The sequence below is a fragment of the Podarcis vaucheri genome (assembly GCF_965113315.1).
Source record: "Podarcis vaucheri genome assembly, chromosome: 1".
In the NCBI taxonomy this organism is placed as follows: Eukaryota; Metazoa; Chordata; class Lepidosauria; order Squamata; family Lacertidae; genus Podarcis; species Podarcis vaucheri.
The window spans coordinates 29432695-29446357 of record NC_138759.1 but is presented as its reverse complement, the minus strand read 5'-3'; the positions used below and the strand labels follow the sequence as shown (position 1 = coordinate 29446357).

Below are 13663 nucleotides of genomic sequence, written 5' to 3'. Positions count from 1 at the left end.
CCATCCACAACCAAACGCCCTTGCCATCATCACTCCCCAAAGGAGCAATCCAAAGGGCTCACTTGGACTTGATGCCTCCCTCTTTGGACCCCTTCTGTGTAATGGAAATACTAATGATTGCATATCGCATGAGAATGTTAGTAGGTATTATATGGTGAAAAATCGCCAAAGCACTCCATGGGTGAGAGCACCATTATCATTAGCAATTACAACTCATTACCCTTTCTCAGCATAGCAAGCTTGGGAAATCAAATCTAGGAGTTTTATAATAAGATGCAGGTTATTAATTAGCATTCATATGTAAAAAGCAGATTCTGCAAAATGAATCTTAAAAATTTAAACTGTGATTTAATGTGTGTATGTGTAAAAAGAAAGAAAGAAGTAAAAGCCTGCAAATTATTTCCTGTGATATCTTTAGTAACCTGCCTGAAAAGCACAATCCTATGTCTACTCAGAAGTAAGTCCTATTGAATGCAAAAAGTTTTTACTCACAGGTAGCAGAGTCAGGACTGCAGTCTCAATACTTTCCCCCAGGTCCAGGAAAAAAAATATACAACTCTTCTCTTCTTTGATCTTAGATATCCAAATACTGAAGAACAGTCACCCTGAAAGTCTTAATCCTAGACATGAGGCCTAAACAGCTACAGGAAAAGCATGTTTCTGGAGACTGTGAGCATTTGATTGCAGCTGTAAGGGGATCTGGAATAGAACCATGGATGTGGGGAAGATTATTTATCCCTTTTCCTTGCTGAAGGTCCAGTCCAGATTCTGCTCTCCACCGCCATCTCTGAGACTAGAATTGGGAGGAAATTTCCCACAGACATCCACCATGTATAATGCTAAATGACAATGCTAAAACTGGAGCTATTTTTTCCCAAATGTTGTTTGTGAGGGTGCATATGTGTGCTTTTTATATTTGAATACCTCTGGATGCATGAACGCACACAAGATAATCTTTCTGGTGCTTGAGTGGTACAGCAAATCTAAATCTAGTCGTCCCCCCCTTGACCTTTGCATTTGTTGCATTTACCCCATCAGAAAAAGTACCCAAGCTCTTAGGCCAACAGCTGTGACAGGGACTGAAAGAAAGAAAGAAAGAAAAAATCAGATATAGCATTTATGTGTGACATATTCAGTAAGCGCTTGACCCCAGCCAGCCCAGCCTCACCAGATGCAAGCTGCTCCAAATTTCAACAGAAATAATGGATGCTGAACAGCAGTACTTTTGTGCTGCCCTTGTGGGCAATATAGACCTCATCTCTGACGATCAGGGATTGAGCTGGTGCCTGTAGAGCACAGGAAATAGGCAGAGGCTGAGGAGATGAACTGTGCTTTCCAATTCTCTCTGCAATGTTTCTGAGCTCCCTCCTCCTCCTTCCCCACACCTGTGCTCCTGCTGGCACAGTGTTGCCATTCCTGTCCTTCACTTGCATAGGATGGGACTGAAAAGGAGTCAGAGCCATTCATCACCCTTCTCTCTTCTCTCTCTTTGCATTTCATGCCACTGACCTGATGCCCTCTAAAATGAGCTCTCCCAGTCAGGACAATTTGACAAGCTGAGGTTAGAGCATGTGGTGAGCTGTATTCGACTCACATCAGATCAACAAGGTCAAAGAAAGGAAAGGCCACCTTTTGTCTCTGACTCTTTGATAAATGCCCAACCTTCAAATATTCCAGCTCCATCAATACGGCGTGTGTGAGTAGCTTTTTCTGCTCAGATGTAGCACGTTGGACCAACGTATGAAATGATTTTTTCCAGGTCTGCATAAAATATGTACTTGTTCCTCCTTCCCTGTGTGTTACAATCAGAATATTAGGAGCCATCCTCTCTTATTTAAAAGTATAGAAGAAAGGTGTTTGGGTGGAGGTTGTTTCTGAAGTTTTCTGATGAAAATGGCATGACTTCAAGGTTGCTTATAAAGCATCAGTTCTATTTATGTGCTGTTTTATAAGGAAAAAAGTTGCTGTACCTCATCATTAGTCTGAGGCAGCCTACTACAGCCAATTAGAAAGGCAATGAAAAGCAAATCAGATATCTAATTGTTATGACAGCAGTGGTGTCAGCTTCCAAATGCTCATGCAGACAAATGTTTTGCTTCTGATGTCAGATGATTTTTCATGGAAACCCGGCTGTTGAACTTAGCGTAGAGTGGCTTTTGAGTGCAAGCTGGGTATTGGAGTAGTCTCTGAAATGCTTAGGCCCAAGATTGGCGCAGCATTTTAGACTAGAAACAAGGGACTAATCCAGCAGTGGCCCATAGATCATTTCTTGAACAATTCACCAAAAAACAAGCAGCAAAGTGAATGCACTTTCAAACCAATTACAACCTGAAAGAATCTGTACTAAATTACAGTTTGCCTGAGTGGAATAATGGTGGTAAAATTTCTTAAATGAATGTTGGATTTCTCAGAGACTGATCATGTGCTGCAGGAGCTGAGGATTTTGATTTTGCAATGTTTGAAAGACAATTTAATATATATTTTATATTATTATGAACTAAGGATGGGGGTGAAATTGCAACTATGTTCAACATACAAAGATTAGAAGCAGAACCAGCATGCTTGGGGACGCTTGTGGCTGGGTTGTGGGAATGCCCCCCTCCATAATTAAAGCCAGCACACAGCTACACCTAAACACCTGAGGAGGACTTGCACTGATTCTCAAAGTGGACCTCAGAGATCATTTTTTGTACTATTTATTTATATTTACTAGCACATCATCCCCCCCTCGGGTAGGAACACTGGGCGACTATATAACCACACACATATCCATATTAAAATCATATCAAATTCCTCTCATACTGTTCCAGAACTCCCAGCATTCAAAGGGCTGGGTAAATAAAGATGCTTTCAATGCATATTCCATGGGAAGGAGGTACACCACAAATAATTTCCTGGGGTGTGTGAGAGAGAGGGAGGCAGGAGCAGGGAGAGGATTGACAATTGATCTGTTTGGTGTGCTGAAATGAGTTGCTTATATGCCATGATAGTTTCGTATAGCTGTATTTTCCTTCTTAAATCATTCTCTGCAATCGCCTGGCCATTTTTCTTGATTTTTCTCGGAACCCCCCTGGTTTGTCGATATCTGTCTGGTAATGAAATGTCCAGCAGTGAAAGCAGCATCCCAGCTGCGGTCCTGATGAACCACACTGAGAAGCTATTACACATCTTTTCCCCGCTATATATTACTTTGCAGTATGCATTATATAATTATGCCACCAGTTCCATAACTAAATGAATTGCTTTAGGAAAGAGGGCTGGAAATAGTTTCAGCCCAACATGCAGCTTCCAAAAGCAAATTCCAATTGATTAATGCTGTCAAAAGGCACTTGCCCCTTCACCCTCTTTATGCTGCAGTATTGCAGCTAATTGACCTCTGACAATATTATAGGCCTGTTTACCCATCTCCTCTGGCACTCGATGGTCTGTCCTTATAGGATTTCTCCCAGAGCCGAGTGTAATTCTCACTCACACAGAGACTATATGCCAAGACAGACAGCTCTGGTTAGGGTGCATTCTGCAGATCCACTGCCATCACATGTCAGAGGGCAGAAGAGGGCAACCAAGATGATCAAGAGTCTGGAGACCAAGACTTATGAGGAGTGGTTGAAAGAGCTATGTGTGCTTAGCCTGGAAAAGAGGAGACTGAAAGGAGATATGATAGCCATCTTCAAGTGTCCAAAGGGCTGTCACATGGAAGATGGAGCAAGCCTGTTTTCTCCTGCTCTGGAGGTTAGGACATGAACCAATGGCTTCAAGTTATAAGAAAGGAGATTCCAACTAAACATCAGGAGGAATTTTCTGACAGTAAGAGCTGTTCGCCAGTGAAACAGACTCCCTCAGGAGGTGGTGGACTCTCTCTCCTTGGAGGTCTTTAAGCAGAGATTGGATGGCCATCTGTCCTGGATGCTTTCGTTGAGATTCCTGCATTGCAGGGGGTTGGACTTGATGACTCTTGGAAGTCCCTATTAGTCTATGATTTCACAAACATCCAGCAACTGGGATGACCAACTTGATTGAGATGATTAACAATTAAAAGCTTTATGTGGCGCCTTCCACACTGTCTGCAAGTTTAAGCCTGGCTGTCATCTTTAATTGCCAGAAATCAATGGGTGTTATTTACAGTCTCCCCAAAGACATTTTGAGATAGGTGATATTTTCTTCAGCTGAGCAAGTTTCCCAGTCTTTGTCTCATTGGAATGGCCATATTGGTTGCCGGTTGGTTTTCAGGCCCAATTCAAGGTGTTGAAAACCCTAAACGACTCAGGCCTCAAAAAGCTGAAAGACTGCCTCCTTCGCTACAGACCCCTTGGGTATTAAGAACTGCAGAGGTGGCCCTATTGGTTGTCATTGAGATATTGGGTATCCAAATAACTCAGTAAGAGGAATGAATGCCTTTTTGGTTTCTGGCAACAGGGAGTTCCACAGATCAACAGTGCACTGGTTTTGTGTGACTTTTCTGATCTCCCCACAAACAAATCAGGATGAATGCTCAACAATCAGATTGTCTGGAAACACCCTTAATTCATGGAGGAGGAGAACCTTTATTTTCATAAATAACATTTTGAAGTTATTTATTACTGGAGGGCTGGAGCTGGTGCAGCCTTGGGTTGTGATATGTCCAGAAATGGACAGACATGTCCTCTTTTGAAGGTCCTACATGCTATCTGGGGGAATTTTACATTTTCAAGCAAATGTCCTGGATTTTGTGCACTGGTGGCTCTGGTTCTGGCTCAGGAGCTTTTTGTGTCTGGATTTTTACCTCTTGAAATATGGCAACCCTAGCGCCAAACATGCGGGGGGCGGGTGAGGAAAGGAAACTGCTTCCCCTCCTTCCTTTTCTCCCCTGTCTTTCTCCTGGTCATCAGAAGAGGGATGATGCAGTGTGGGATCCCCTGTTCCCCACCTCCCCAGGCCCTGCATGAATTGCTATACCTGTAATTCATGTTAAGCGATCAATGTGTGCCATTGATTAACATTATAAACAATGCCAGTTCAATTTGCTTATGAAGCTCTCACCACTGTATCCCAGTGAGAGCATGAATTCTGGGTTGCTGAAAGACGTGACACCCGCCACCTTCTTTCTTGAAAATGGGAAATAGTAAGAAGACATCTCTCACAAACGGAGCTTTAGCCAGCTGTTTGAAAACAGCTGTTTTTATCCTCTCGTGGTGTAACCATCAGTGCATTTGTGCATGCCTTCCCCCGCCAAAGTTTACAAACTTGCAGTGCAGTTATGCTGATGGAGAATAAATACAGCATGCAGAAGTTTCCTCAGAAGAATGTGATTGGCCAATAAATGACAACTGAGATTTTCTTCGTGTCTGGGAGGCAGACAACCAAGCTGTTCACTCAGCTTCTGCTTTTGGAAGTGTTTTAAGAGACTTGAAGCAAAGGGTTTCGCAGCTGTTCTAGGATCTGAACGGAATCCGGGTGCTGGGTCTACCATTTTACTCTATTTACAAGCAATAATATTTGCTAGGAGTTCACTCCTGGTGGTATATTTGCTCTATTGGTTGCTTAAAGGTAAAGGTAAAGGTACCCCTGCCCGAGCGGGCCAGTCTTGACAGACTCTGGGGTTTGTGCGCCCATCTCACATCTATTGGCCGGGGGCCAGCGCTGTCCGGAGACACTTCCGGGTCACGTGGCCAGCGTGACAACGCTGCTCTGGCGAGCCAGAGCCGCACACGGAACGCCGTTTACCTTCCCGCTGGTAAGCGGTACCTATTTATCTACTTGCCCCCGGGGGTGCTTTCGAACTGCTAGGTTGGCAGGCGCTGGGACCGAGCAGCGGGAGCGCACCCCGCCGCGGGGATTCGAACCGCCGACCTTTCGATCGGCAAGCCCTAGGCGCTGAGGCTTTAACCCACAGCGCCACCCGCGTCCCTTATTGGTTGCTTACATCCCCCCAGAAAAACAGGATAATAATCTTCAGTAATCATCAGGGGTCATAAAAATATGGTTTGTTAAGCTTGTAACAGGGGTGGAAATTTGAATAAAATATTGCAGGGGCTCAAGTAAGCCCTGTCCTGTATGGACACTATTTGAATGGCAATGCCCATCAACTGGGGGGGGGCAGACAACATTAGTCTCTGTCCCACTTTCCTTCCCTCCCTCCTCTGATGCTCTCTCATGTGTCTCTGCCTCTCAAAGGCTTGCACAGCTCATTATTGCAGCAGCGCTGGCTATAAGCTCCGCAGGCAGATGGTGCCTCTGGGAGACACCCCTCTTTGGGCAGGGGGGCAGCTCAGAGACCAGGGACAGCAGCAGCTGCCCAGAGGACTCCCAAGGAGAGGACACTGGGGGAACACTCCACAAGGGAAGGTGTTGGAAAAAGGGCGAGAGGTTGCCAGCTTTGCAGGCAAGGGGTGACATAACTGGGCTCCTGAGCTCCACAGGGGTGCTACAGAAAGAATTCAGTTGGTCAAGTGAGCCGTGGACTCAAAAAGGTTGAAAACCTCTGCTCTGCAGAGATATACTCACAAGCTTCTGTGATCGTTGATCTAAAATTTTGAAGTTACTTCCATCTACAGTTGGAAACCTATTTCTGGGGTAGTGGTACACAGCCTATTCTGACTGTTCATGCTAGATGTGGCCACCATGCATTGAACCAGCCTTTCACTGATTGGAATCTAGCTGCCTTGTCACGTCAGTGCTCCATCCTTCAGGATCTCAGGCAGAGTCTTAGCACCTAGTCCTGGATCCTTTTAACTGGAGATGTTAGACACAGAATCTGAGACCTTCTGCATGTGCCCTGTGACTAAGCTAAGGGTCCTTATATGAGTCAGCGAATAATAAACACACTTTACCCTATCCTTTCTGGTGTAGTTCAAGGCTTCTGCTATAAGTCTCTACAGCACGGTGTAACTTCAACAATGTGCCAATTGGGCATCAGCAGGGGCAGTTGGATTCACTCATAGGAAGCTAGCAACCCTATCTTTTCTGTCCTTACATGTTCAGGTTTCCTTTTGTTGGCACTCATGTAAGTCATTCTGGCTCTCACAGTTGGCTGTTGCAACATTGCAGTTCAGTTTGCTATTATTCTCTTTGATGCTTGGAGACTTGTGTATGGCAGAAGGAACTGTGGGCTGGGACCAAACCCAGCTTGTTTGAGATTGTGAAGCAGATGTTCATTTCCATGTAAAATCTTATATTCGGGCGATATTTGTTTTCAATCTCAAGTTTAAACAACAGCAATTATGCAAATGACTTTGTTCTAAGTTAATTTGATGCAGCTCCCAACTCTGCCATGGCTTATCTCAAGTCTGCTCAAGTTGTGACACACTACGTCAAATGCACCTTGTATTTGCACTCACTGACTCCTCGTTTTTACTTTCTGAAGCAGTCGACCAAACCAGTTTATTGAATCTCTAGAGATTTGCTGGATTTATCTACTGCTGGTGTAGCCAAGATGGCACTCTCAGATGCTGTTAGCCTTCAACTCCCATCAGTACCAGCCAGTGTGGCCAGTGTTCAGAGAGAGTTGTAGTCCAGCAATATCTGGAAGGCACCCAGTTGCCTATCACCACTCTAGCATTTGATTTAATTGTTTAATTACATGTCATGTGGCAATATGGGCTAGAGCGCATTTCAGACCTGTTTTTATCTTTCCACTGCTTAATGGCAGCTTCTTTCTATGATCTCATTCAGATGTACTGGGAGAGCATGATCCCTTGATCTGAGAATATACTGTAGCAAATCTCAGGCTTATAAGCGCCCCCTCTTCTTCTTATATTCTTTGTATGGGAAGGAGGGAAGTTTAAAGCTGCTGTTTGTGGTTTGGAACAATCAACAGTTTACCATTAGGACCAAATATAGGAAACTGTGGTTTGTTCAAATCAAAGTTAAGATATAGATTTATAACTATCTGTGGTTTGAAGAAATTAGAATTTCCTGAATTTGGGCATACCAGGAAACAGCAGTTTGTTCCAAATGGCAAATGGGAGGTTTAAACTTCCTACTTTTGAAGATGAAGTGGAAGTACACACTTTTATAATTGGAAACTATAGTCTGATATTAGTTTTATGTGTCAACACACCTGCTGTGTGTGCGTGGAAATGGTTTAGGTATGTTGTTATTATTGTATTATTTTATTTTCTTTACAATACATGTTAGCAGTATTGCTGACATATTGCTACAATTTTCCTTTCTGTACAAAATGGAAGCAAAGCAGTTACAGCAATAAAAGTAGTATACTTGGATGTCCCGTCAGTTAAATTTTATTTGTTTGTTTGTTTTATTTATAACAGTATGTATATACTGCTGTATCATAAAAATATATATCACAGCGGTTTACCACAGTATAAAAACCAAACAATAAAATCATGAAAAGTTAAAAACAAGTAAAAAATGAAAATAAATAAAAACAAAAACGAACGTCAATAGACCATTCTGGATGATGTACTCTTAACTCCCTGCATAGGCCTGGCGGAACAGAATCTTTTTTCAGCAGGCATTTAAATGTTGCCACAGAAGGTGCCTGCTGAATCTTAATTGGCAGGGTGTTGCACAGAACTGGGGTGATGACACTAAAGGCCCAGTTTCTCTGTGAGATACATAAAGTTTCCATCTCTCGCTTTAGAAACATAAAGGGATTAACTTCTAGTTCAACACCAGGATCCTAGTATGGATAACGGCAATTTTACTCAACTGGAGAAGCTGTTCTTTTTCAAATATGTTGTTCTCATGACACACATTGCCTGTGTATGAACTAGTGATGCCCAGTTAATGAAGCTCTTCCCTAAATACATATAATGGGTCCATTATTTAGTGGACCAGCTTTCTATGTCATAGTAGGATCTGAATTCAAAATGGTTTTTTTAAAAAAATAATATTATTATTCTCTCTGTTCTTTTCTTCATAGGAACAAGGCAAGATTGGTGTAGTTTTCAATATCGGAACAGTAGATATCTCGATCAAAGAAGAAAGCACCCCAGTCAATGATGGCAAATATCACGTCGTACGCTTTACCCGAAATGGTGGCAATGCTACTCTTCAGGTAGATGGTTGGCCAGTGAATGAACACTATCCTTCAGGTAAATGTCTAACTGAGAAATCTTTCTCTCTCATTTTCTCTTAAGGTATTAACCTTGGGCCTTAATAGAGGAGCTGCACAGTATATTGGTGCACAGCGTACAAATATTAACAGCTCCACCTGGAGGAACAAAGAGCTGAACAAAATTTCTCTCAGTTTATAAACTATGTTCACTACATTGGGTATAAGGTGTTTTGCGGAACAGCCATATTTTAAGGAGTGGCACACATATGAAGTGCATGTGATGTGACAAAAAACAACAACAACATACACAAATGTTGGAACCTCTGAATATAATCTGATTCTGCAGAGACAAAGTAACAAAAGTAGCTCTACCCAGTGCTTTTTTTCTTAAAAAAATGTTTAGGGGTACTCCCATTTTCCTACTCATATTGAAATACTGCCCTTCAATGAGGCCAAACTTAGATTCACAAAATATTTAGGGGTATGTGTACCCCTGCATACCCCCAGAAAAAAGCATTGGCTCTACTCATAATCTGTATACTCTGGAATATTCCTGTAGGAAGTTGGGAAGAACATTTGCCATGTAAGTTGTAGACTGCTGCCCAAATGGTTTTGACAAACATACAATTGCTACTTGTGGCTTTTCTGAATCAATGAAAATGGGGTGTAGCATATGACGTCTGGGAAGGAGGAGCTACAATAAATTTAATATATTGTGAACACTCTTGATCATTAACATTGGCACTGCTTGTTGTTGCTTTTCTTCCTTCTTGGGAAAGTTTCCTGTTACAGCGTCACCACCAGAAATTGGTGCTTGGAATTTCAGTAGCACAAAATTTTAAAATGATTTTTTAATTTTATTTTTTAGCAGCCTTCCCTTTAATCACCCATAGGACTGAAAAGCAACACTATCTGATTCATGCAATTAACGGAGTCATTTAGCGGTGGTTTCCTATTAAGTTGTCTAGGACTTCCAGATTGCTCCTTCCCCTTAAACTTGCCTCACTTTGCTGCGCTACTCTTCCACTCCCGCTGCTGAAGAAATCTGTTGGCTAGTAAATGCAATGCTGAACCAAGATGATGCAGTGGGATAAGCAGGAAATACTGCTAGTTGGGCAAAGAAAGAAGATGCAGAGATTGCCAGTTGAGGGCATCTTCTGTTTATTGTGGGTATACTGAGTTTCCTGTTTATTAATTTTGTTCTTCAATTAGTTTGTTGTTTGATTGAAATAGCACAGTTAATTGACTATTATTACTTTTAAAAAACAAACTTTAATGAATTGGCACCCCTAAGGAAATTATTTTAGTAATCACATCTTAATTCAGGAACAATAAATAGAACCTCTCTTTCAAGTAATAACTGTATTTTTTCCCTCTGTAATGTGTTGTCATGCTTGCAGGCCAAAGTAACAGTGAATATAAAGGGATCTTTATCTATGGTTTGTGCTGTATTGGAAGCTTCCTTCTGAAATTGCAAGGGCAGGCTACAGTATGTTTCACAGATATGAGATACATACTGAAAATCAGAACAGGAAGCAGAAAACTTTGCCTTAATAGTTTGTGCTAAGAATCCAGTGTGTTATTCCCAGCCAATGCTAAACTCATAGAAATACCCCATTTTCCTCTCACCATTTGACTTGATCTGTCATTGACCTAAGAGTTCTCCTATTAGCCATGCTACAGCCATCAGCAGCTTTGCAGGTACGAATCAATTTCACACAGTTTCATCTCTAAGTCTGCTCCTATCCTTTTCTGCATTAATTTTCAAATTCTAAATAAATTTGAAATATCAGCATGAAAATTTGCATGTTGGATAAATTTTCTCATAAAATATACCTTTGTTAATGCATCTTAGCTCAAATAATCCTAAAGCACACTGGGGGTACCAGTGATGATCACAGATTCAGAGGCTGCAGAGCCTTCAGAGGAGATGATTCTCCCTTAAGTTGACTGTCAAAGGGTATCTATTTGGCCGAGATCACACACACACACATTTCAATCAAATTTAAATAAATCTGCATATCACCTCAGTTGAAGGAAACCAATTATATAATCAAAAAGATACCACTGGTTATCAAATGAAAATGTCAATGTTTCCTTTTCATTCCTGTTAGCCTAAAAAGTATAGATATATGTCCTTTACTCACAGTATACCAATTTAAAATTGCCCTCCACCAATTAAGTAACTGTAGCTTTATTTGGTTACTCTATTGATATGCAGCTTGCAGCCCAAACAGAAAAAGAGAGAGGAAAGTTCAGGATGCATCCTATAATTTGTTGTACTGTAGAAGCTGTTCATAAATTAGATGGTACCAAATGATGGCACTCAGGAGAAATTTGTAAATGTCACTGTGCTGCATTGTTTCACCTACCATACTAAAAATGTTTTGAAGAAGTAATTCTGTTGCTACTTCTGCTTTGGAAGGCAGGAGGCTGAGGATTGCCACCGTTCTCAGCTATAGGTTGACCTTCCATCTCTCCAAGGGAAGATAGACATCACAAAATGACAGTGAGTCCAATTTAAGCTAGATAGGTTGTTGGGCTACAAGCTCTTCATTCATATTCTAAAGAATCCAATGGACAACCCTCAGCAATCATTTTGTGCAAATTGTTTTTTTTTTGGGGGGGGTGCATTTTTTGCAAACCGAAATTTTATAATTTGTGGAAAGTATGGTAGTTATGAAGTTCATTGTCAGCTAAACCACTGCATATATTAGTCAACAAGGAATCCACCATGTGATATGGAAAACCAGGGAACTAAAATAGATATTAGATTTATGTTATTGCACTTTTCCTCTTCTAAAGTAAAGGTAAAGGGACCCCTGACCATTAGGTCCAGTCATGGCCGACTCTAGGGTTGCGGCGCTCATCTCGCTTTATTGGCCGAGGGAGCCGGCATACATAGAATCATAGAATCATAGAATCATAGAGTTGGAAGAGACCACAAGGGCCATCGAGTCCAACCCCCTGCCAAGCAGGAAACACCATCAGAGCACTCCTGACATATGGTTGTCAAGCCTCTGCTTAAAGACCTCCAAAGAAGGAGACTCCACCACACTCCTTGGCAGCAAATTCCACTGTCAAATAGCTCTTACTGTCAGGAAGTTCTTCCTAATGTTTAGGTGGGATCTTCTTTCTTGTAGTTTGAATCCATCTTCCGGGTCATGTGGCCAGCATGACTAACCTGCTTCTGGTGAACCAGAGCAGCACTCGGAAATGCCGTTTACCTTCCTACCTATTTATCTACTTGCACTTTGATGTGCTTTCAAACTGCTAGGTTGGCAGGAGCAGGGACCGAGCAACGGGAGCTCACCCCGTCGCGGGGATTCGAACCGCCGACCTTCTGAAGTCCTAGGCTCTGTGGTTTAACCCACAGCACCACCCGCATCCCTTCTTCTAAAGTAGGTTTCAAATAAATCCCTCTAATACTCCTATAAACTTCTGAAACAAACAAACCAACAAACAAACAAACCCTCCACAATTGTGGCTCATCTATCCAATTACAGACCAGAGCATCCTGCTCACTCCTTGGAGCTAAGAATTTTTTTTATGCTGAAATTTTATGCCGCAAAGGACTTATTTACATTCCATTCCTTTGCACACAGGGATACACAATGCAACCTCATGTAATTTAAATGGCTTGGTAAGGGTGGGAACACCCGAAATATATGGATAATTAGAAGTTCAAACAAGCAGGGGTGCTAGTTACATAGGGCTTTTTAAAACTGCGGCTACATAGTAGTGTATGGTGAATGTGGATAATCAAACAATTTTGATAATTTAAACTGGAACACTACAGTCTGCTGTTTCGGTTTCTGGGTTTTGTGAATATAGCCAGGTAATTAAAGAGCCTCTAGACATTTCAGTGAATGTTCATGAATAACCCCAAAGTAATTTATTTTCAGTAGAGTTTGGCTAACTGCTAATTCTACAAAGATGCTTCAAAGACAAAGCGATTACAAATGTTTCAAAAGTGACAGGTTAAGCAGAACATTAGAGTCACAAGCAGAATTAGAATTTACCATGTAGAGACAATCTCTACAATGACCCTTAAAACAGCTGATGAGTCTTGGTAGAACCCCGTACCTGAATCATCAATGCTGGTTTTATCCCTATTAAGCATTTTGAATGTGATTAATGGCTTCACCCATACAATAGCCATTGCGAGAATGGATCTGTGTCACATGCATCTGCTGCCTTAAATGCCACATGGCTTAAACTACTAGCATCTATTTTATCCTAATGCCACTGAGTGAGCTTACTGGTCTTGTGAAAATGCTTAAATGAGGAACCTCTGAGTGAGTAGAAGAGAATAATGGGGCTCAGCCACTCATTTCAAGACAGAAGAAGACCCAGAGATGGGAGAGTAACAACAGCGAAGGAACATATAGTTTTAAATAATGGGAGGGCCTATTAGCTTCTGGAAGATATGCCTGTGGAGCATAACTTGTGACTGCAGAACAGTCGTTGGCTGTGTGTGTCCATTGTCCCAGAGGAACAATAATAGATTCTTTAGCTGAGATTCCTGCAGTGCACAGAGTTGGTCTAGATGACCCAACTCTAAGATTCTATGATTCTAGTGATTATTTTTATATATGTGCTCCCGACAGACATTAGTAACAGTAATGGGGAAATGCATGGATCAAAAATAGCAACGCAATTGAA

At 41.8% G+C, this 13663-nt stretch overlaps 1 protein-coding gene across 32 annotated transcripts in view; it reads left to right on the top strand.

The window, feature by feature from the left end:
• NRXN3 (neurexin 3) overlaps positions 1–13663 on the top strand; it is a 1220542-nt gene that overhangs the window by 1041301 nt on the left and 165578 nt on the right. For all 32 annotated transcript variants that reach the window (XM_082232019.1, XM_082232034.1, XM_082232025.1 and 29 more), the window contains one exon: positions 8864–9035. In XM_082232019.1, coding sequence (XP_082088145.1) covers positions 8864–9035 — 172 coding nt within the window. The remainder of the gene's footprint in view (positions 1–8863; positions 9036–13663) is intronic.